This window comes from Mus caroli, chromosome 10 (assembly GCF_900094665.2).
Source record: "Mus caroli chromosome 10, CAROLI_EIJ_v1.1, whole genome shotgun sequence".
Classification (NCBI taxonomy): Eukaryota; Metazoa; Chordata; class Mammalia; order Rodentia; family Muridae; genus Mus; species Mus caroli.
In genome coordinates, this window is record NC_034579.1 from 89,177,940 (window position 1) to 89,202,982 (window position 25,043).

The 25,043-nt window shown below is 42.6% G+C and overlaps 1 protein-coding gene across 1 annotated transcript; it reads right to left on the reverse strand.

Moving 5' to 3' along the window:
- Window positions 1-2,683: 2,683 nt before the first annotated feature.
- Mrpl42 (mitochondrial ribosomal protein L42) lies at window positions 2,684-25,043 on the reverse strand. Its single transcript, XM_021175029.2, has 6 exons — window positions 25,000-25,043; window positions 23,493-23,631; window positions 20,324-20,387; window positions 15,703-15,787; window positions 12,328-12,494; window positions 2,684-2,856 (listed from the first exon to the last, which is right to left on the reverse strand). The coding sequence occupies exons 2-6, from the start codon at window positions 23,557-23,559 to the stop codon at window positions 2,811-2,813; spliced, it is 429 nt and encodes a 142-aa protein (XP_021030688.1). The 5' UTR covers window positions 23,560-23,631; window positions 25,000-25,043; the 3' UTR covers window positions 2,684-2,810.

Here is a 25,043-nt window from a genome sequence, read left to right on the forward strand (position 1 = left end):
TGAGGGTGCAGAGCCAAGCTGCTCTGCTCAGCTGGAAAACCAACCTATTAGCTATTCTTTACATTGCGCTTGGCTACTTGGCTGTCCAGTTGCATCGCCTTCGCTATGTACACTTGGTTAGGCATCCATTTTGAAAAAGAAATTATCTTCACTCAATTTTATAACATTCAGACAAACGTTTTAACATTAGTGTGACTAGAACACTTTACCAACTCTCTGGAAGGGCCTGCTGCCAAGACTGATGACTACTAACAACTACGAGTTGTCCTCTAACCTAGTCGTGGGCGTCTGGAGAGCTGGCTCAGCAGAAGAGCACTGGCTACTCTTCCAGAGGACCCAGGTTCGATTCCCAGCACCCACATGGCAGCTCACAACTGTTGGCAACTCTAGACCCAGAGGATATATGCCTTCTTTTGGCCACCACAGGAACCAGGAACACACATCATACACAGACACACGTGTAGACAAAAGACTTACAAACAAACAATTTCTATGGCATCACATTAAAAAACCCACAAACACACACACATACATACATACATACATACATACATACATAATTTCTTTTAGATTCCTTACCAACTAAACACAAATCCCAAGGCAGCTATGCCATCAAAGAGCACAGTAATTAATCTGAGAACGTTCCCGTAGCGCCAGTTTGCTGAAGAATCCTAATCACAGGTTTGCAGCTGTTTGCAAAGGCTCTAAAGCAATTTTGTGTGGTTATGTTTGTTGTCTCTTGATGTTTTGTTTTGAAGACAGGGCTCAGGAAACATTGCAGAATGGGGGACAAGCCAAAAGACACAGACAAGTGCTGTAAAATGTCTTTTAGACTTTAGTGACCAATTCCACTCATAATTCAGAGCAGGTCTGATCGTCTGCATAAGATCAAGCCCAGTCAAAATTTCCAGCATCAGGGCAGAGGGTTGAGGGGTGGCTCAGTGGGTAAGAGCACTGGCTGCTCTTCCAGAGGATTCAGGTTCAATTCCGAGCATGTAGTGACAATTTTGGCATTTTGGTTTAAAAAAAAAAAAGAGATATTAGAATATTTTAGTGTTTTTGTTTTACTCTCAGGTGTGGCTTATGGGGCTGCTTCCCACTGTGCACAGCAGCTGATTGTGGTTTCCCTCGTGCTCTAGCAGGGCTGTGACTTTGAAACATTTGGAATTATAGAGACTTTTCAGAGGGTATATAAATGCTAGGGCCGAGAGGCAGCGTGGGCTGTTGGTTACAGTTTGTTAGTAGTCACACACAAAGAGGAAACAAGAAGAAATTAAGACTTCCTGACAGAGATCAAACCTGTCCCAAAGAACTGGACACCCCAAGCAGCAAGACCTAGTCTACCCATAACATCATCCCCTTTCCAACTTGACTTTATCCCAGGATCTCTTTCCTTTCCTCTCTATCGTTTTTTTCTCTATCTAGAGTTAGGGAGTTGAGAGGGTGGAAGAAAGAAGAACCCACAAAGTAGCCAAACTACTTTTTTTATAGACAGCTACACCAGCACCCATATGGTGGGCTTGCAACTATATGTAACTCCATATGGCAACCTGACACCATCCTCTGGCCTCCAAGGGTACCAGACATATATGGGGTGCATAAACACGCAAGAGGCAACGCACACAGACACACACATCGCATCCAGCATGGATAAGAAAGGAACTCATATGCTGTCACCCCTAATTGAAAAACTATCGGCAGCTGATGGATGGTGGAGAGGGAGTCGTTATCCATCAGTGAGTGGTGTAGCCACTGGCAAGTTCCCCTGCTCCAGTAAATAACCCCTCCCATGCTCATGTAAGCAACCCTATCAATCTCAGTGGGCCACACAATGTAAGGCCTGAAAGGAGGAAGGGGACTGGGAAGAAGAGGTTCAAAGGGAGTGGGATGAGAGAGGATGAGGGTAGGTGGGGTGAAAATCACCTCTGTGTGTGTGTGTGTGTGTGTGTGTGTGTGTGTGTGTGAAACAAAATTTGAGAAATATGTACATTTTAACTATGCTAACATATTAGCAATGGTTCACTGATGATGTAAAAATAGTTAATCATACTGGATTTAAGACAGTAAGTAACAGGGCTGTGCAGGGTAGATCACTCCTGGATTCCTAGCACTTATGCTAAGGTAGAGATGCACGTGAATACAGAGGCAGCTTATACAGAGACTGCATCAAAAAACATTCTCTCCCTCCTTCTCTTCCTCTTCTGCCTCCTTCTCCCCCCTCCATTATTATTATTATTAAATTATTATTAAGGTTTTTTTTTTTCCGAGACAAGGTTTCTCTGTGTAACTCCGGCTGTCCTGGAACTCACTCATAGATTAGGCTGGCCTCAGATATCTGCCTGCTTCTGCTTTCTCAGTGCTGAGATTAAAAGCATGCGCCACCACACTCACCATGTCAGGCTCACAACGGCATTCATGTGTACACATACTTACACAAAATTTAAAACAACACAACACAATACAACACAATAAAAAGAGGTAGAAGCAGATGGCTCTCAAGGCCGCTCTGGTCTTGGTCTTGTTCCTGGACAGCCAGAGAGACCCTGTTTCAAAAACCAAAATAAATAAAAGAGAGTCCCCAGGGGAAAAGACTTTAATGTTTCAAAAAGGAAAATAAGATCAAGTAGACTTCTTAAATAACAACCTCAAATTCAGAATCAACATAATAAAACACACACTTGAATACACCAAAGGGTATTTTTATTTTTTCCTATATGCCAACCACCTTAATGATGGTACCATGTATATTTTCTCAGCTGGCAAATAAGACACAAAGCAAAATTTCCCAATGTTCAGGGAATCACACGTAGTCATCTGTCTTTGGGAGGATTCAGTTTCTTACGACGATTGTGATACCTTGAGAAGAAGAAAATATTAGAGGTAAGATTATTCCAGTAATTAGTTACTTCAGGTAGACAACTTAAATTTCTGTGATTTTTATCTATTTTTGTTAGAATTATTTGAAAAAGGTCAATAAAACTTTATATACTATCGCATACTTCTCAGATATTTCTTAGTAATAAGCCACAATCCGCCATTGTAAAAATTATTTCCTATCAATTAAACAATTTGGAAAATCTCCTTTCAGATCTTGAGGACAATTTCACAACCTGGATTAAAACCAAATGCTTATCTTGAAAGAAACTTTATATCATAAATATGTTCTATAGAAAATTTATTGATAATGCAATTATTTCCACTATAAAGGCTAAAGTAGGTGTAGAAACACCCTGTAGTTATTTGAAAGCAAAGAGGGGCATCAAAACCCCCCCAAAATAAGAGTATGTCTTGCCTGTTTTGTGATTATTATGTCTAAACATGAACTGTACTTGTATTTTATATATGTATTACAAGCATTTTATTTGAAGTTTGAAGATAATTTTATATAATATTTTTAGTGTGGCTGCGACTTGACTGTGACCCTCAAAACTGAGTTAAGTACAGAATTTTCCACTTGTGGAATCAGGTCAGTGCTGAAAAACCTTTCACAACCAGGAATGGTGCCCACTTTTAATCCTAGCACTTGGGAGGCAGAGGCAGGAGGATTTCTATATTTGAAGCCAACCTGTGTCTACACAGCATGCACTACCATGTCCAGCAGACAAATGTATTTCTAAAAACAACTAACTTCTAGAAATTGAAATTTAAAATCCAATTCTGTTTGCAGTCACAATGAAAGGACTTTTTGAGATGAATGTATACATTGCGACCTGTAAATGAGCTCTGAGCTGAGAGCAGTGGTACCCACCCACTCGGGGTCCCACGTCCTCAGGAGCATGAGGTGGGAAAGGCAAGTCTGAGGCTAATTTGGGGAACATAGCAAGACCTGTCTCAAGAAAACCTGACGCCTCAGCCTTAAACACACACAGGTATAAAGTAACATTATATAGACTGAGCAGATTTTATTTTAATATTTAGGAATATATGTAGCTATTATATAAACCACATAACATGTAACAACGATTAAAGGACAAAGTCATGAATTTGAACGAAAACAAGGATGGGAACAAGAGAGGTTGGGGTAGGAAGGCGACGGAGGGAGAAGGAAAGTGAAAATAGTGTCATTCTATTATGATCTCAAAAATGAGCAAAGTTATTAAAGCAAAAACAAACAAACAACAACAACAAAACCCACAAGCCAAGCCCCACAAAAAACAACCACCATTACAAAAATTCTCTAACCAAGTGATACTGGTGCACGCCTGATCCCAGCACTGGGGAGGCAGAAGCAGGTGGGTCTCTTGAGTGCCCAGCCTGGTCTACAGAGCAAGTTCCAAGAAAACCAGGGCAGCATAGAGAAACCCTGTCTCAAAAGGGAGAACAAACAAACAAACAAACATACAACCTTTTTCTAAAGACCCACGTAAATGGGAAAATGTATCATTTTCAGAGATATAAATATCTAGTTATGTAAGGCACCAACTAGCCTGAAATGGGCCTGGAGACCAAATGTTATCTTGTTTAAAATTCCAGCAGACTTTTAAAGAAAAAAAGCTTTTTGGAGATATGTTGATTTCAAAATTTATACATCTATAAATACAAAAGACAGGAGTGCTAAGACAACTTTGAAGAGAACAAAAGAGTTAGAGGACTTGAGGCATCGCAAGGCGCATTTCTGGTCACGTAGACATATGTCCCTACAGCGCTAGAGTAAGAGCCAACATGCGTGTCAGCAGAGGACTTGTGCAAGTGGCTGGAGGTGGCAACAGCAGGGTGGTATATATGTTAATATATATGGCATATAGTCTGTTCTGATGCAGTCACAAAGCTGTTCTCCCAGGAAAGGGCTGTGCTAGAGTTCAAACAGCACAAGCCTGAATGTTACAGCACAGGGGCAACCCTGTGTTTACCTGCAGGGACTGGGGCCTGAATGGATATGGAGGTCTCCATTATGTATCTTACACGCCTTTAAAAGCAACACTGTAATACCTCTAAAAACATTGAAAAAGAAGATTGTATAGCTCATTTTTAAATCATAGTGAGTCCCATTCTTCTGATTGCTATACCTTAAAAACTGTGAAATACTGACAAATCAGTCTATAAATTGCTTGAGTCTTAAGGAAAAAATGATTCACTAATGTTCAGAAACGAATACTTGAATTAAAATACAGACATGTAGACAAGACAGATCAGTGAGTAGAGGCACCTGCCACAGAAGGCTGGCAACCTAACTTCGACCCTTGGAACCTACACACACCATGCACAAATGCTAGCAACAAATAAGATTCTGTATATATTTACACGTGTACATACATACAGATACTAAGCAAATATGTGCTGGACGATCTGAAAGGACAATCATTCTAGGCTAGATGCCTTCTTTATGCATACAAACTAGCATCTGGGTTTTCTGCTGAGCTCGTTATTGGGAGAGGTGTTGGGACAATCAATTCCGCCTAATTAAAGTCTGCTTATAATTCAAAGTGCCTCACAACCCTGAGGGGTAAAGATATACTAGGAGATCACATTAATTAGCAGTCAAAAGCTAATTAGTAGCAATTAGATTAAAGTAAATTAAGATTAAACATAGGTAAGATAGGAGATAACACGCTCTGAATCGTCTCCTTGCCTTTAGTCTTTCTCCTTCAAGTGAAATACAGTCAGGGGATTTTCACAACTTCAGTACTTGGTTATAAACAATGTTTATAAAAGATTAAAGCAATCTGAATGCTCGGGAAAGAAGCCTGTAACAAAAGCCAGTAAGGACGATGAAAAGTAGGCTGGATAATGTGCAAAAATAAAAGGCTGGGAAGATAGCTCAGTCAGGAAAGGATTTGCCTTGCAAGCCTAAGGGCCTGAGTTCAGTCCCCAGAACCCACGTAATTCGAGCTAACTGGTATGGCACAGGACTGTTCTCCCAGCACTGAGGAGCTAGAGACAGACAAGACCCTGGGGCTTCCTGACCAGCCTAGCCTAGCTGGTGAGTTCCAGGCTACTGACAGACTGTCTTTAAACCTGAAGTTGTCCCATAAACCTCTCTGCATACAGCCCACCCCCACCCCAATGGATGGATAGACAGGTGGATAGGTGATAGATAGACAGAAAGATGGATGATGATAGATAGATAGATAGATAGATAGATAGATAGATAGATAGAGACCTGACAGTTGTCCTCTGACACCCACATTGTCAGTGTGGCATACACAAACACCTCCACATACCTGAACACACACATAAACATTAATAATAACATTTTAAGTAAAACAAAAAAGACAAACAGGAGATGCAGTGAGGCCATGAATCATGTCTACACATCTAAGAATATAATTAAAGATACAAAACTATGGGATGGCTTCTTAATTGGCTTTCATGAACTCTAACTTAATAGTTACAAAGGCAGGTGAAAATCTAACACCTGTTATGTACATAATCATATGCATAAACAATATGAGTACTAAAAAACAAAAATCAAAAATGGAGATAAATGCAGAACAGGAGCTGGGCGGAGGTGGCACACACCTTTAATCACAGCACTTAGGAGGCAGAGGCAGAGGCAGACGAACTCCCAGGTTGAGTTCGAGGCCAGCCTGGTCTCCAAAGTGAGTTAGTTCCAGGTCAGCCAAGGCTACACAGAGAAACCCTGTCTTGAAACAAAACAAAACAAACAAACAAAAATAGAAATGGAAAGACAAGAAGTTGGGAAGGAGCTGAGGGGAGATATGATCAACACATATATGTATGAAATTATCAAATAAATATAAGATTTTTAAAGTTGGTTATCAGACCCACAACTTGCTTATTCAAACACAGTAAAATTTACTTAAGACACTTTTGCATTTAAAAAAAAATAGAGGGGCTGGTGAGATNGCTCAGTGGGTAAGAGCACCCGACTGCTCTTCTGAAGGTCCAGAGTTCAAATCCCAGCAAACACATGGTGGCTCACAACCACCCGAAATGAGATCTGACGCCCTCTTCTGGAGTGTCTGAAGTCAGCTACAGTGCACTTACATATAATAAATAAATAAATCTTTAAAAAAAAAAAATAGAGACTGTGCTTGTTGGGGTGGGTCTGGTGCTGCTATGTATTCAAATGCTACATACTGTATCCTAAGACCTGGTTGTCCCAAGGGCTTGCACAACAAGTCCACCAGCTTTTGTTGTGCCAACCTTGCCCCCTCCCCCAGTCCATTGGTCAGTAAAAGGCTAAAGCCTGTGACTGGGCAGTAGACGGAGGTGGGGGTGCAGGTGTTCATTACCTGGCTGACAGTCCCAGTTAAAAGGAAAAAAAGGAAGAAGAGAGGCAAGCAGGAGAAGAGAAGAGACCGCCATGGGGTAGGTGGATGGGTGATGGTGAGGGCTGGCCTGATGGAGTAGGAGTGGCCCAGGAGGAACAAGGCAAGTGGTATCTCGGGGATCCCCACAGGGAAGTAGACAGACTAGCACGGAGGGCTGACAGCTGTCTGTCCAGCTCCAGGGCTCTAAAGCTTACTATAGATCTAAGGTGTCTGGGTGTTTTATTTGGGAACTAAATGATCTGAAGTGGACCAGAAACCTCTAACAGATACTTAAAGGCAACTTGGCTGCAGCAAGGCCCCAGAATAATAATAACCACAGCATGTTTTTGCCAAGAGCTCTAATTTCTTTCTTAGAAAAGAGACACAAATACATCACCTTTAGCCTGTAACCCACGTATTCAGAGAATGAAGCAGGAGGACTGTGACCAGCTCTAGAGATGCCTGGACTACAAAGGAGTTTCAGGCCAGTGCGGACGACAAAGTAATAATATCCTGTCTCAAAACAAGGCAAGTGCACAGTAAGGACCCCGCCCCCTGAGTTCTTACAGACACCGTTAAGTGGGGGCTCCTTTAGATGAGGGAAAGAAAGGCTGTTTTACTGCAAAGAACTAAAAATGTCTAACTTTAAAAAAAAAATTAACTTAAAAAAAAATGTTGCCAGCTGGGCATGGTGGCATATGCCTTTAATCCCAGCACTCAGGAGGCAGAGGCAGGCGGATTTCTGAGTTCAAGGCCAGCCTGGTCTACAAAGTGAGTTCCAGGACAGCCAGGGCTACACAGAGAAACCCTGTCTTGAAAAACAAACAAACAAAAAAAATGTTGCCAGGTGATGGATGACGGTGCATCTTTAATCCCAGCATTCAGGAAGCAGAAGAGAGGCAGGCAGATCTGAGTTCTAGGCCCGCCTGTCTCAAAGGGGGCTAAAATGAAGATGTATTTATTTTATGCCTGTGAGTGTTTGCCTACATATGTCTGTGTCCCACACGATGGCCCGGTACCTCTGGAGGCAGAAGAGGTCATCAGATGCCGTAGCACTGGAGCTATAAACGGCCGTGAGATGCCATGTAGAGATGCTAGGGACCCAACCCGGGTCCTCTGTAAGAGCAGCCAGTACCCTTAAATACTGAGCCATCTCTCCAGCTCCTAATTTAAAATATTTGAAGGACACTGAGGAAATGTTGAACTGTATAGCGCAATGGGCTGTATGTCATTTACACAATGACTGTAAATAAAAATGTCGAGAGTTTAGCTGGGCACAGTGACATACACCTTCAATTGTGAGACAGAAGCTTGTGGATCTCTGTGAGGTTTGGGCCAACCTGGTATGATCGATGATCGATGTAATGATCGATGTAATGATGGATGGATCATTACAGGCAAGTCAGAGTGAGACCTTGTCTTTAGAGGAAAAAAAAAAGTTAGAGTTGGGCTGGCATTGGTTAAGGTGCTTAATGTCAAACTTAACAGAGTTCCATCTCTGTGAGCAAAATGGCGGCAGGAGAGCATGGATGCCTGCAAGCTGTCCTCTGACCTCCCCATGCTCAGCAAGGCACACACAGATCCTCTAATAAAAACAACGGCAGGGTCAACGTCACCAAGAAAGGTAGTATGAAGTAGTACACAGGAAAACTGCCACACTCAGGACAGGGAGAAAGGATCTCCTGAAAGGACCTGGAACAGCACACAGAGCCCCAGGACCCAGTCTCCTCTAGCCACTTACGGGAAGACTCACGCGCCTCAGAGTCAGCATAACTAACAATGGCTTCATCTTTCTCACTTCTCCATTCATAGTAATGGCACCACTCACTACCCAGGAAAACACCGCAGTCACAAAGGCCCCGCCCCCAGGCCCCTGGTTCCCTGGCACACACTCACCACTAATAAAGTTCTTAGAGCACAGCCTGTCTTTCTTCATAAAGCACCCGTACACCTCACTTTCCCCTCCTCACTCTTGGTGGCGGCCTGCTAAAGTCAAAGTCTTTGACTAGATTATTGTAATGGCTTTCTAACAAGCCTCCCTGTCCCGTCTTTCCTGACATCACTCTCCTTAAGTGAGGATCCTTAAAAATGTTCTATGGCATAAATGCTGGACATGCAGGTTTGCATTCTAATCCCTCAGCATAAAACCCTCATCGACCCATCCTACGTCCACAGAAAGCTCCTACCTATGATAGTGGCAGCCAGAGCCTGGCACTTCTCCCGTGGTCGTGTGATCAAGCAGAGAGAAGAGAAGAGGCAGGGCCAGGCTTCAGTCCCCAGAGGACCATACCCACTGACACTCATCTGCCATACAGACCCTATCTTCTAAAGGTTTTATGACCTCCCAATACAGCATCATCAACTAGGGACAATGGGGGACATTTCAGGATCTACCAGCATCCGGACCAATCAGAGCGACTTGAGGTTTTCTCCACATTTCACCCGAAAAGCTAATCCTTCTGCCTGGGTAGTTGTGACCATCTCATGTATATGTCTGAACCACCTTTCAAGGTTCAGCGACAGCTTTAGCTGTTTGTACTCGACTGTCTTCAGTCCTCAACTCTAACAGCTGCAGACAGGGGTGTCATCCCATCACTGAGCACCTGATGATGGAGCAGTTTGTGACTATGCTTGGGAGCTCAGTGGGTGTGTCCTGCACAGAGTCAGCTCGGTGGTGGGTACCGGATTGCACAAGAGAGTAAGAACAGAGCCTGCTCAGACCAACAAACAGAAACAGAGAACACTTCACAGTTTGGTTTGGAAGAAGAAGGATGTGAGAGAAGATTCTGGGCTAGGAGTAGAGCTCCACGGAACAACACACTGACCAGCATGTGTGGGCCCTCAGGCTGATCCCTAGCAATGCAAGAGAAGACATAAGGAGTTTGGGGGAGGGGAGGGCGAGATTGGGACTACAGCTCAGAGCTCAAAGATTGCCTCTAATTCACAAGGCCCTGAGTTCAATTTCAACAATACAAAAATAAATAAATAAATAAATAAATAAGCAAGTAAATAAAGCAAACATGCTTTTATTTAAATGGGGTGTAGGGGTGGTGAAATGGCCTTGTCATCAAGCCTCAAGACCTAAGTGTGATCTTTGGAACCCATATGAAAGGTGATCACCAACTCCCCAAGTTGTCCTCCAATTGGCCCATGCTTCCCCCACCACAAATAATCAAATAAATGTAATAAAATTGTATTTGTAAAGAGGATAAGGCACTGGTGGCACACGCCTTTAATCCCAGCACTTGGGAGGCAGAGGCAGGTGGATTTCTGAGTTCCAGGCCAGCCTGGTCTACAAAGTGAGTTCCAGGACAGCTAGGGCTACACAGAGAAACCCTGTCTTGAAAAAAACAAGAAAGAAAGAAAGAAAGAAAGAAAGAAAGAAAGAAAGAAAGAAAGAAAGAAAGAAAGAAAGAAAGAAAGAAAAAAAGAAAGAAAGAAAGAAAGATAGAAAGAAAAGATAAATAAATAAACAAACAAGTAAATAGGGCTGGTGAGATGGCTCAGTGGTAAGAGCACTGACTCCTTTTCCAAAGGTCCTAAGTTCAAATCCCAGCAACCACATGGTGGCTCATAACCACCCATCACCCATTATGAGATCTGACACCCTCTTCTGGTGCATCTGAAGTCAGCTACAATGTACTTATACATAAATAAATCTAAAAAAACCCAAAAAACCCAAAAACAACAACAACAACAAAAAAAAACCAACCCAAGTAAATAGAAAGGCCTGGGAGCTGGCTCAATTAAAGTATCTTCCATGCAAGTATGAAGACCAGAGTTCAAATCCCAGCACCTATGTAGAAAGCAGCCTGTAAGGCAGTGGACACTCATAATCCCAGAACTGAGGAAGCAGAAGCAGGGGCATCCCAGGCCATGCTGGCCAATCAGTCTGTGTAATCAGTGAGATCAGATTCAAGAGAATGGCCCTGTGCTCAAGAACACTGGCAGTTCTCCTAGAGGACTTGGGTTCAAGTCCCAGCACCCTCTTGTAGGCTCACAACCATCTCTAACTCCAGTTGTAGGAGATGCAATGCCTCGCCTCCTGGGGCACTGCATACATGTGGTGCACACACTTGTAAGTAGGCAAAACGTGTACATAAATAAAAATAAGCAGATCTTTAAAAGTAAGTAAATAGGGTGGGGGGTGGCGACGACAGTAAATAAGGTAAAGAGTGGCTGAGGAGGGCACGCAGCATTCACCTCTGGCTCCCATGTGCACGCACACTAGCATAAAAATGCACGCACACAAAGACAGACTAATTTAATCACGCAAGGAAAGGGAAACTAAAGCTATAGTAGGACACAGGACAAGAATAACACAATGTGCTGGGCAGTGATGGGGCACACCTTCAGCACTTGGAGGCGGAAAAAATCTCTGAGTTCGAGGCCAGCCTGGCCTACACAGTGAGTTCCAGGACAGCCAGGGCTACATAGTAAGACCCTGTCTTGAAACACAAAAAGAAAAAAAGGGAGGGAATGTGGGAGGGAGGGAGAAAAACACTATGTGAGCATTGTAAACAGAACTGCAAGTAGTTTTTATCGGAATTAAGGACATTTACTGACCAATCAGCCTGCACAATTGGGGAGAGGGGGGTAATAATTCAAAACTCTGTTAGAAATGCATAAAGGGCGTCTGCGGAGACGGCTCAGAGGTTAAGAGCACTTGCTGCTGTTGCAGAGGACACAGGCCCTGTTCCCAGTGGCCACAGGGTGGCACCAGTTCCAGGGGATCTGGTGTACTCCCCAGGTCTCTGGGGGCAAACACATGTAGTGTATTTACACAGACACAAATCACTCATACACGCAAGATAAGGAAATAAATAAACCTTTAGAATAAAGAAATGGATAAAGTGCTCAGAATAAGATCAGTAAGATTATCAGGAAAGAAAAATGTAAAAACTGTAATAAAGGACTAGCACAAGCCAGCAGAATTTCAGAAAGACTTGCATTAATAAAGTGTTAATGTTGTTTGAACTCCAGGATATGCAGACTGAGAAATATACCATGGCACACTTGGTCAATGTTCCCACACAGCGCCACTGCAGAAGCTGTTGATGCAAAGACAGAGGTGAGCGTGTGCGGTGGGAGCCGAGGGGCGGGATGAACTTACTGTCCGTGCGGGTACCAGCGATGCTTCGTGGTGTAGAACACCTTGCTCAGTTGTTCTATCATGGGCCCTTGCTCCAGCTGCTTGCGCTTTCTAACTTCTAACTTGGCTTTCAGGATCTGCTCGTGGGTTTCCTCATTATTATGCAGAAGATCTGGTTGAGGGATGGGCTATAAAATAAGCAAATTACCAACGATGAAGTGTAGAAACATAAGCCGGGAACTGACTGGCTTTGTGATGAGACAGCGACTGCCCTCAGCCATGCACCCCCTTGCCATCCAGTGTTAAGTTACCAGGGCACCTTCAGGTAGCTGTATTATCCAAAGTCAGAAAGACTCGTCTATACACAAAAAAATTTTAGGTTCACTTTCCAATAATAAAAGTTCTTACTCAATTATTTTACCTCATTGATAAGGTACTTATTATTTTTTTCCTATTTCTCCTATATACTGGGGCCCATATGATTTTTTTTTAATCTGCAATGTGGCAGTTTACCTTACATATTATTAAGGAAAAAACAATGAAAAATATATACCAGACCTCTGTGGGGGTTGAGTAAGAATGGCCACCACAGGCTCGTATGTTTGAAAGGTTGGTTCCTAGTTGGAACTGTTTGGGAAGGATTAGGAGGTGTGTTGCTGGAGGTGGGCTTTCAAAAGCCCATGCCAGACCCAGTCTCCCTCTCCGCTTGTAGATTAGATATAAATTCTTAGCTACCGTTCCAGTATCAGGCCTGACTACCTGCCACCATGCTCCCTGCCATGAGGGACTCACCCTATGAAGCTGTAAGCAAGCCCCCAACGAAACGATTTCTTTCATAAAGCTGTCTTGGTCTCTGGCCATACAGCTAAGCTCTTACTTTCCGCTCTGAAATCAGGAGTAACAGCGGGTTGATAAGAGTAACATAAGGGTTGATACAGACCAAGTGAATGGTGATGTAGTGTGCCTGAGAGTCCTCAAGTTCTTAAAGATTCCAATAGATGGTACTTAGTGACATTTCCCCTAAAGTCCCCCACAGGATACAAGTGCTACAAGTACATTTTAAAGAAGTACTCCTTAGACAATTAAAAATCTTGAAGACCGACTCTTATGCAAAGCTGAGTATCAGTCACTGTAAATGACTATCCCTTGAAAGGGTCTAACAAGCATAGCATTAGACTGTACAAGCTGTCAGAATCGAAATGGAGCAAAACAAAAGTGTATGTGTAACAATGGGGGGCTCTGAGAAGCTCTCACATACATACATCTGACAGCAAGAACTAACCGAGCCTCACAGAAACCACAACCCTGCACAAAGTCCAAACTTACAAACTGCAAACATCCACCAAAATTACACGCTGCCCAGCAACTGCCTGGTTGGCCTCAAGCTACAGCAGCCCTTGTTACTGATTCCTGTGAGGGGAACTGGTGTGGCAAACTCCTGTGATCCTCTTCAGCTGGCCCTCAGAAAGGTTGTTCCATCGTACTGAGTACAGCAGCGTTCATTTCTTCTGTGTGGTTCTAGCAAATACACTGTATCTACGCCTGCTGCTACTTGGCTGACAGGACCTTAAACAAGAGTTTTCTTCTTTAGGTTTTGGTATTTGTTACTAATGATCGAATGTTTTAAGGCAGCCATGTTGGCACTCACCTGTGATCACAACACTGGGGAGGCTGAGACAGAGGACTGCCATTAATTTGAGGACACTCTCAGTTACAGAATGAGTTCTACGATAGCCTGGATAACATAAAGAGACCCAGCCTGGGCTACAGTGAGACTTACCTCAAAAGCCTTACCAACAGTTTGTTGGTTTTCAAGATAGGCTTTCTCTGTGTAGCCCTGGCTGTTCTCTGACATGCTCTGTAGACTAGGCTGGCCTCAAGCTCACAGAGATCCACCAGCCTCTGCCTCCTGAATAATACGATTAAAGATGTATGCCACCATAGTCTGGCTAGACTTCCCCACTTTAATTTAAAAAAAAAATGTTTGTAAATATTAAAAAGAAGGTGTTTGGGGCTGGAGAGATGGCTCAGTGGTTAAGAGCACTGACTGCTCTTCCAGAGGTCCTGAGTTCAATTCCCAGCAACCACATGGTGGCTCCAACCATCTGTAATGAGATCTGATACTCTCTTCTGGTGTATCTGAAGACAGCAACAGTGTACTCACATAAATAAAAATAAATAAATCTTAAAAAAAAAAAAAAAGGTGTTTGGGGCCAGTAAGATGACAACAGATAAAAGTGCTTGCTGAAAAAACCTGGCGGCTGAGTTTGATCCCTGGTACCCACATGAAGATAGAAAGAGAGAACTGTGTCTACAAAGTTATCCTCTGGCCTCCACACTCAGTCCATGTGTCTTAGTCACTGTTCTTTTGCTGTGAAGAGACCCCATGACACAGTAGCTCTTACAAAGGAAAGCATTTAATTGGAGCTGGCTTACAGTTTTAGAGGTTTAGTCTATGATCATCATGGCGGGAAGGATGGCAGCATGCAGGCAGTAGCTGGAGAAATTGCTGAGAGTTCTACATCCAGACTCAAAGGCAACAGGAAGAGAAAGACACTGGACCTAGCTTGGGCTTTGGAAACCTCAAAGGCCCCCGTGACTTCCTCCAACAAGACCACACCCCCTAATCCCTCTCAAGTAGTGCCACCCCCTAATAGCAGAATATTCAAATATATGAGCCTATGGGGCCAGTATTTGGATCTTTATAATAGTCCAGCAGGAAAGCACACTTGGCCCAGGCCTGAGGACTTGATTCAATTCCTGGGACCCACTTGGTGGCTGTAGATAACCATAACCAGCTTCTGAAAGTTATCCTCTAACTTCCACACAGGGCATGGACATGCACCAAGACATGTACACACACAGACACACACACACAGACACACACACACACACACTAATGAACGGACTCTGAAAAGTTGAAAAGATTATCAGAATCAACAGCACAAAAGCTGTAAGACGGTACTCTAAAATACAAGTCTTTCATGATATATGGTAGTATGGGATATATAATATACTTTACAGGTTTATTTCATGTGTGAGTGTGATACTGGGGAGTCAACCCAAAGCCTTACAAATACCTGATGAGTGTTCTACCAATCTCCGAGATTCACAAAACTTCATAAAATTTTAAATTTTAAACAAGGTCTTGCTAAGATGAATTTGAATTCCTTTTGCTTCAAGCCAGGTGGTCGGGATTACAGGTCTCTGCCACAAAGCCTAGTTTTCATCAAATGTCTTAGGTCAGAAAAATGATGTCCCCATTCCCATTAAATAGTTAGTTCCCTTGTATACTAAGAAACTTTTTAGGAAAGAAGATAAAAATCAAAACAGTTCACTAGAAAAGCTAAAAGACCCAAAACAAGGAAGGCTATCCGACAGCCCTCCGGTACGTACTTTGGTGTGTTCGTAGGGGATGTCCACAGAAGGGTGGTAGCACACTATTGTCCTGCCGTCGGCTGTCAAGGCGAGGTCCACCTTGCTGAAAGGGAATGTTTTAGGAAATACACTTAAACCGTACTCAAGGCAGCTTGATTACTTTTAGGCCTGGTTTTGTTTTTTTGAGACAAGGTCTCATTCTGTAGCCCAGCTAGTCCTAGAACTCACTCTGTAGCCCATACTGGCCTCCAAAGCATGGCAATCCCCCTCCCTCTGCCTCCAAAGTGACTGGAAAACAGACACATACCATCATATCTAGCAGAATAACTTTTGTTTTGAGATAAGACTTCATGTCTCCCAGACTGGTTTCAAACTTACTATGTAGCCAAGAATGACCTTAAACTCTTAATCACCCCCAACTCTCGTCTCCCAGTAAGAGTACAGGTATGCCCAGCTAGAATATTTTTTTTAAGATTTATTTATGTATATGAGTACACTGTAACTGTCCTCAGACACACCAGAAGAGGGCATCAGATGTGAGCCATCATGTGATGCTGGGAATTGAACTCAGGACCTCTGGAAGAGCAGTCAGTACTCTTAACTGCTGAGCCATCTCTCCAGCCCCGAATACTCTTAATGAGAAAATTAATTAGAAATCACCCAGCATGCTACACTGCAAGCTAAGCCTCTGCCTGCTGTGTGGAGAGCTTTGGGGGCTGCTTAGCAAGAATCTGACAGTGAGCTGGGCGTGGTGGCGCACGCCTTTAATCCCAGCACTTGGGAGGCAGAGGCAGGCGAATTTCTGAGTTCGAGGCCAGCCTGGTCTACAAAGTGAGTTCCAGGACAGCCAGGGCTACACAGAGAAACCCTGTCTTGAAAAACCAAAAAAAAAAAAAAAAAAGAATCTGACAACAGTGGGCCAGGACAAGGAAGTAAGCTCAGGCAGGAATCTAATTTCAGGCTAGAACAGAGAAGCTTCAGGCAAGATTATGACTTTGGGCTAAGACAGGGAAGTAGGCTCAGATATCTTGGTCATCCTGATAAGCTCTTAGAAACAGTGATCCTGGGACTTTGTTTATTGCCTTGCTTGTTCCTTGACTATTTGTGTTTATTGTACTGCTTGACCTTATTACTCACATGTAATTAAAATGGTATAAAAGCGAATTGGGAAAAAAATAAAAATAAACCCACCTCAGCCTCAGAACTGGCTGGGGTCATGCTGCAATGTTGTCTAATTGTCATTTTTCTTTTTAATCCCTGCTCCTGCGCTGGAGAACCTGCTGACTGACTGAGCTGGCTTGGTCACTGCTAGAGAAGGGCAAGGACAATAAAGCCTGGCAGTGGTAAAGGCTCCACCCACATACGCCAGTATGCTAAAGTGGCTCAGGTCAAATGCAGCCCCAAGGATATGGCTACAGCAGCATATGCCATCAGGGGACAAACCAAGAGCTTCTGGGATGACTTTTATAAAGCCATGGATAGCTACACATCTGCTAGCTATACAGCCATGTATACCTCTGCCATACAAGTCAATCCACCTTGGAAGTTCCATATTACAACAGAGGATTGGTAGTCTAGACTACAGGCTGGAGTATTCTGAGGAAGCCTTGTAGGGTATTAGTCCTACATCCCACATTTCAAAATGCTACTTTAAGCTGGGTGTATTGGCACACACACCTTTAGTTGCAGCACTTGAGAGGTAGAAGCAGACAGGTTTCTGAGTTTGAGGCCAGCCTGGTCTACAGAGTGAGTTCCAGCACAGACAGAGCTATACACAGAAAAAAAAAACAAAAAAACAAAACAAAACCCAAAATTCAACAATAACAAAAAAGAATAAAATAAAAAAACTAAAACAAAAACAAAGATGCTACTTCAAACTTAAGACAAATATTCTAGACAAAGAAGGTCAATAAAGAAAAAAATACTAAAAAGAATTGCTGAACTTACTAGCCTAACTGAAATGTTAACTGGTGATTCTGATAGCTGGATCGAATCTGAAAGAGGCTCTGAGCAATTTTATCCTTAAAGAGACTCATGCACTAACAGAACTGAAAGTTTACACACTGACAGGGGCTGGTGAGAGGGCTCAGTGGGTAAAGGTGCTTGCTGCCAGGACTAACACCCAGAGTTTGAGCCCTAGGACCCACACAGTGAAAAGAGAGTTGTCCTCTAACCTCTCCATGCATGCCATGGCCCGCACATGCTCGCATCCAAAGAAAGACATGTAATAAAAAATGTATTTGTGAAGCCGGGCGTGGTGGCGCACGCCTTTAATCCCAGCACTCGGGAGGCAGAGGCAGGCGGATTTCTGAGTTCAAGGCCAGCCTGGTCTACAAAGTGAGTGCCAGGACAGCCAGGGCTACACAGAGAAACCCTGTCTCGAAAAACAAACAAACAAAAAAAACAAAAAAAACAAAAAAAAAAAAAATGTATTTGTGGAAGGTTGCTAATTTCAGACTGAGAAACTATGTTGAATATACTTTATGCTACAAGAATACAAATTATTTAAATTTAAATAATAAAATTAATTAACCACAAATTGCTAAAGGGAACATGTATTGCTTGATTGGAAAACCCTGTATCTATAGCATAAGTGACAACTAAGACCATAGCAGAATATGCCAGCTTACCTACCATAAAAAAAAAATAAACAGTAATGAGACCATAAATTATATTTCATCTGCATTAAATGGTTTTACTGATTTTACCACTGAATTCTAAACATAACTGTAATAACATTTCCACTATCAAATTCTATTTATTTATTTATTTATTTATTTATTTATTTATTAGTTTGTTTCTGTCACAAAGAAGGTCTTGCTTTGTACCTCTGGCTAACCTGGACCTCACAGGGCCTCACCTGCATCTGCCTCCCCAGTGCTGGGAATGAAGTAAGTCCGCCACCATGTCCAGCCCGAATGAGTAGCTAAATATTTTTAAAAAGATATATTGGCTGTATTTTATGTGTATGGGTGTTTTGCCTGCACGTATGTGCCTCACGGGTGTCCCCAGTGTCCTCAGCGATGGGAATTCGGTCCTTGGAACTGGAGCTGTGAATGAGTTGTATGTCGTCACGTGGGTGCTGGGCAGGAGCAAGAGCCGCACACACTTTAGAGCGCTGAGCCACCTCTCCTCCACCACTGTTGGTTGAGACAAGGTCTCACTAGTACCTCAGCTGGACAGTCCAGGCTGGCTTTGAACCCATGATCCTCTCTTTAGTGTTCCATGTGCTAGGATAACCACTGCAGCTGGCTTTAGGAAGTTTTGCATAATATAAAACACTGACATCACTCAATGTGTTCAGGATGAAAATATATATATAATCTAGTCTAATTTCATCACTAGCTTCTTAGTACTCACGAAATGTACAATTAGAACTAGTGTCAAAAAACAAAGTATGGGCTGGAGAGACAGCTTGTTGCTCTTACAAAGGACCCTGGTTCAATTCCCAGCACTCATGTGGCTGCTAACAAGGAAGTCAGTCATTCTAGTTCCAGCAGGCCTGACACCCTCTTCTGACCTCCCCAGACCTCAGGAACACACATAGTACAAATAAATACATGCAGGCAAAAATACCCACACACAAAATACATTTAGGGGCTGGCGAGATGGCTCAGTGGTTAAGAGTGCCGACAGCTCTTCAGAAGGTCCCGAGTTCAAATCCCAGCAACAACATGGTGGCTCACGACCATCTGTAATGAGATCTGACGCCCTCTTCTGGAGTGTCTGAAGACAGCTACAGTGTACTTACACATAATAAATAAATTAAAAAAAAAACATTTAAAAGAAAATATAAATAATGTTGGGCATGGTAGCACATATATAAGTTCTGGGAGAAGAAAACGGGAATCCAAGGCCAGACTCAACTGTGTAGAGAGTTTGAGTCTAGCTGGGCTGGTTTTGGTTTTTGGCTTTTTGGGGTTTTTTGTTTTGTTTTGTTGGTCTGTTTATTTTTTTTACTTACTAAAATTTGCAATAAAACCTACATGATTTAAGATAATATATTGGGGCTGGTGAGATGGCTCAGCGGGTAAGAGCACCCGACTGCTCTCCGAAGGTCCTGAGTTCAAATCCCAGCAACTACATGGTGGCTCACAACCATCCGTAACAAGATCTGACTCCCTCTTCTGGAGTGTCTGAAGACAGCTACAGTGTACTTACATATAATAAATTAATTAATTAATTAAAAAAAGAAAATATATTGTATTTTCTGTACATCAACTCTGTAAAATAGAAATAAAAATGAATACATTGTATACTTTTCTTGGTTCTTAGAACAGTAACTCAATTGAATAAATACCAAACACATAGTATGAATTCAACTGTGTAATCTGGAATTATTCAGTGTCAAACAAAAGACAGATAAACAGATGTAAGCCCTAATATAAAACTATAAAACCAAATTAACTTTTGCAAAAAGTTAAAGCCTGCTTCAGAAAGAAAAAGCACGTCTATTCTAACAGATGTGAGTATCCACTACAACACAACAGCAATCCTTTTTATCTAAAATGTGTACAATCCAGATACCACATAAATAAGACAACTTTAAAAAGCAAAATTAAAGGCAGAATAAACAGAAGAGCAAGCATAAAATCATTTCAGATCCAGCTAAAACGGCTATGTGAATTTTCATGCGTACCAATTGTAGTCATCCGGAAGAGAAGAGAATGTAGATTTGTGACAAGCACTAGACAAAGCTCCGTCTGCAAAAAACCCAGAGTAAAACAGTTTAGTTCGCCTGAGCATAAAGGTAAGCCTACACATCACCCAGTACGTCTTTCTGTTTTCTGTTGGTTTACAGAAACGGAGGAGGAGGGGAAGAGGTCTAAGAGGTCTAAGGCGAAGGGGGCGGGGGGAGAAACAGGAGGCGGATGAAGGGAGGGATGTTCTATATCTTCTCTCATATGGAAATCTAGATGTAAACATATGTACAAATGAGTGCACAAAAGGGGGCTGTTAGGGAGAGGAAAGAAGCCAGCAATGAAGAGGAGGAGCAATGGGGTGAGCGAGTGAGTCACAAAGATAATGTATGCACAAAATAGGCAGGAAAACGGGGTGGGGGCGGGTGTTGGTCTTTTGGGGTTTTTTGTTTGTTGGTCCAGGTTTGTTTGGTTTTGATTGGTTGGTTGGTTTGGTTTTGTGAGTCAGAGTTTCTCTGTGTAGCCTTGGCTGTCCTGGAACTAGCTCTGCAGACCAGGATAGCCTTAATCTCAGAGACCCACCTGCCTCTGCCCCACCGAGGGCTGGGATTAAAAGTGTGTTCCACACCATCCAGTGAAGATCACTGTAATCAATGCTGCCTGGAATAGCTCGAAGTAAAAAGCATTACAGCAATTTTACTTTTTATTAGTAGTATTTTGTGACAGTCTCACTATGTTGTCTTGGTTGGCCTGAAGCTCATTGTGTGTATCAGATGAGCCTTGATCTCATGGAAATCCACCTGGCTCTGCCTCCCAAATGGTAGGAATTATAGATTTATGCCAACATGTCCATCACACTACAGTGATTTCTTTTTTGGATGTTGCTTTGAGACAGGGTCTTTCTACGTAGCCCTGGCTATTCTGGAACTCACTATGTAGTCCAGGCTGGCCTCAAACATAGAGAGATCCTCCTGCCTCTACCTCCGGGAGTACTTGGATTAAAGGTGTACTACCACACCCAGCCCATTACAAGAACATTTGTTTGTTTGTTTGTTTGTTTGTTTGTTTGTTTGTTTGTTTTTCAAGACAGGGTTTCTCTGTGTAGCTGTGGCTGTCCTGGAACTTACTATGTAGACCAGGCTGGCCTCAAACTCAAGAAATCTGTCTGCCTCTACCTCAAGCACTAGGATTAAAGGCATGCATCACTATCACCCAGCTTACAAAAAACTTTTAAAAGCATAGATAATCAAAAGTTAATTCGTATGGCTCTTACTTTAGTTTGTGGCTACAATCACTGGCAATATTCTGTGCTCATGAACTAGTTTTAAGCTGAACACTGGTGGCGCGTGCATTTAACCCCAGCACTCAGAATAGGGGCAGGTGGATCTTTGAGTTTGAGGCCAGCCTAGTCTCCAGAGCAACTTCTAGGACAGCTAGGGCTACACAGAAAAGTAGGATGTGATTATCAAAATAATGTTCAGACCTTTAAAAATAAGGATTAGGTGAGCAGGGGATCAGGAGACAGAATTTTAAGAACGGCACGTCTGTCTGTGGAATTAGTTCCCTCATTCTATCATGTGGGCTCCAGAGATGGAACTCAGGTCATCAAGCTTGGTGGCATCTCATCTTTTGAGAGAAAGATCCCTGCTACTTAGCCTCCTGTTTCCTTAACAGAGCCCAGCCCCAGGGTACAGAGAAGTCAGACCCAGTACTGCTAGTAGTCTCCACAGGAGTTAATGTAAAAATTACCTATCTGTCCCTCTTCACTGAAAAGACCTTTTTCTATCAGATTTCCCACTACATGTATACTGCGGCCCTAGTATACAAAGTTGGCATCCTCAGTCCCTCTTGCACACAGTGGGAGATTTAGAAATGTCTGATTACCTGATAGGAGTGACAGGGATGGCCAGAATGTTCAGTTACCTCTGAGCTAACTTAAACTGTCCCCAATTCAGTCATCCCAAGGTCCTCTGACTAACCTGACAAGGAGGCCCTTGTACACTCAGCTTCTGTTACTAAAGAGAGACCACTAGTTTTGAAGTTTTATGTGGAAAAGGATGTTAACATTGGTGGCAAAGCAAAATGGGCAATTTAAAGAGAAAGGACAAAGAGCATCAAGAATGTGAGGGACATTCAAAACTCTCACACACGCAATCGACATTGGGTGTGGATGTTTTAAAGCTTATGAAGCCATTTGGTCTCATAACTTACTTAAGGACAAAGAAGGATGACAGAGAACATATGACTAAGGTCATGTGACAGAAGGCTTTCTAGAAAAGTGAGATTAGGTCAATTCCAACTGTTTTAAAAGGAGTTTAGTGAGCAAAACAGGGTTGCCTTGCCTCAAGTGACCCCAAGTTACCTATTTATTGCTTTAGGGAGGCAGGGTGTGAAAGCAGCTAGCTGTGACAAGCAGGATTTTCACATGCTGTTTATTTATGAGCCAATAGGCTGACTATGAAGCACAGATTAATAGACTTTCAGGAAAAATGATCTTTAGAAAGGAAGCACATTTATTTGTTTAATGACCATATCCACAAGGCAAAAAAACCTATAATATTAATAGTGATGATCCTTGGAAGATGGGGCTGTGGACTTCCTTTTTATTTCTAAATTTTGAGAACTACTAAAAAAAAGTTAAGAGGTGTAAATTGTAGTGAGTCTAATGTTCTACTCTCTACCAGTTCACCTAAATCCTTCTTGTATCGTAATGATAAGCCAATGACTAGCCTAGATCTTTCACTTAGCATTTATGCACATCTATATACACAAAGGCACACTCATACAAACACACACACACACACACACACACACCATCATCATCATCATTTAAGCCCACAACAGGATCATTCTGATAAATCAGATTTTCTTCTTTCTCTATTTAGTGATCATCATCATCAATCGTTTAAGCCCACAACAGGATCATTCTGATAAATCAGATTTTCTTCTTTCTCTATTTAGTGATCTTTCCACAATGATAACAGCTTTATAATATTCATAGTTACAATGAAGCATAACTTATTAATCCCCTCTTTGACAGGCATTTAAATTTTGTCCCCTTTTTATGACTACAAATAGGAGGCATAGAGAATAACCAAATGCTTTAAATATTCTATATTTGAAAAACCACAAAACATTTTTAAGCATTAAAAAAAAAATCTCACTTACTTTGGATTGGAAGTAAATGCTTCCAGATAGTTCTGTTTGATATCGCCCATTTTACTGCCGCCGCCATGATCCTTAGCAAGTAATTTGAAAAACGATATTGTAAAGTGAAAGCTGCCACTAGGCACACAGATTTTCGCTTCTGTTTAAGAGAGAAAGAAAATCAGCTACAAAGGTAAAGTGAAACACTAACACCATTAGCTAGTGCTCATCACTTGAAAACAAGGCTTTTAAACTTGGCCGTTCCAATTTAACAACAGGACAAAGTCACTGAGATCAAAATGTGAGAAACAGAGCAACTATGTCGGCTATCATTTCTCTTAAGTGCAACTTTCTCAGGACTCTGCACAGTCTGCTTCACTTACTGAGCGCTTAGCAGAATACGTAATTAGAAAGTCACTCACACATAATACACGCTGCAAGCTCTTCCTCAAATGCTAGTCTACATACTAGCTCCCAAGTCCCACCCATAGGATCCTATCACTTACAGTAATACTGTTTCTGATGAAATTAAATATTCAACATGAAAAACTTAAGAGGAACCCATCAATGTCACTATCTCATCTTCTGTCACATAACATTTAAAGATGCAGCAAGCGTATTTATTTCGAATCATGAAAATTTATAAGGACTTGCTTCCAAAGACTTTAGTGTTGCACACTTACAAACTGGAAGATTTGAGGCAAGTCATTAACTAAACGACCTTCCAATTCTTCAGTGGTAAACTTCGAGAAGCAACCACAAATTTCATGAGATGTTGTAAATAAACGGTATATAATTACTGTGCCCCTATACTCTATTGGTCTCAGTGACCCTCTATAGGCAAGAAAGGGATTAGGATAGGGGCTCGCTGATATTTGCACGCTGATGCCAGACATCCTAAGAGCGCTGCGAATTGCAAACCCTGAGTTCATTCAGCTGGTTATTTATGCCTTGCACCCCACTTTAATCTGTGCTCTTTCAGTTTATTGGGAACGAAGGCTGAGAAAAGTCAAATGCTTTATTTTGGTAGTTCACTGTCTAACTGGTGTTATGCATGGAAAGAAAACCCACGTTTTCTGATTACAAGTCCAAAATCAAACGTTTGTGGGGGGCCTTCCTCTGCTCGATGCTAGCATACCCAGGGGAGGGTCAAACTATTGCTCCAAAGAGAGACTTTCCAGGATGAGCCCCTTGGCACTGAATTCAGTTCCAAATCAAACACCCCAGTGGGGCTGAAGTTCTAGGAACAGGAACCCAGGGACTACCACCCAGGAGCCGGTTTAAAGACTTGAATCAGGAGGAGTCTCAGGAGTCGCAAGGTCAACTTGGTGCAGACTGACGCCCGCATGCACGCCGAGATGTGCTACAGGAAGGGCGCAACCACACGCCGGCCCTTCTGCAGGATGGAGCCTGGGGACACCGGCAGCCTCGTCCTGCCTCCAACGACAGACATTAAAGCCCTCAATGCCTACGGACAAGCCTTCCAGGCCTGTAAGGAGAGGGCAGCGGTACCTCCACGGCTACTCACCGCGCGCTCGCCATCTTGCTTCGCTCTGGGTCCTAAAGGCGCCG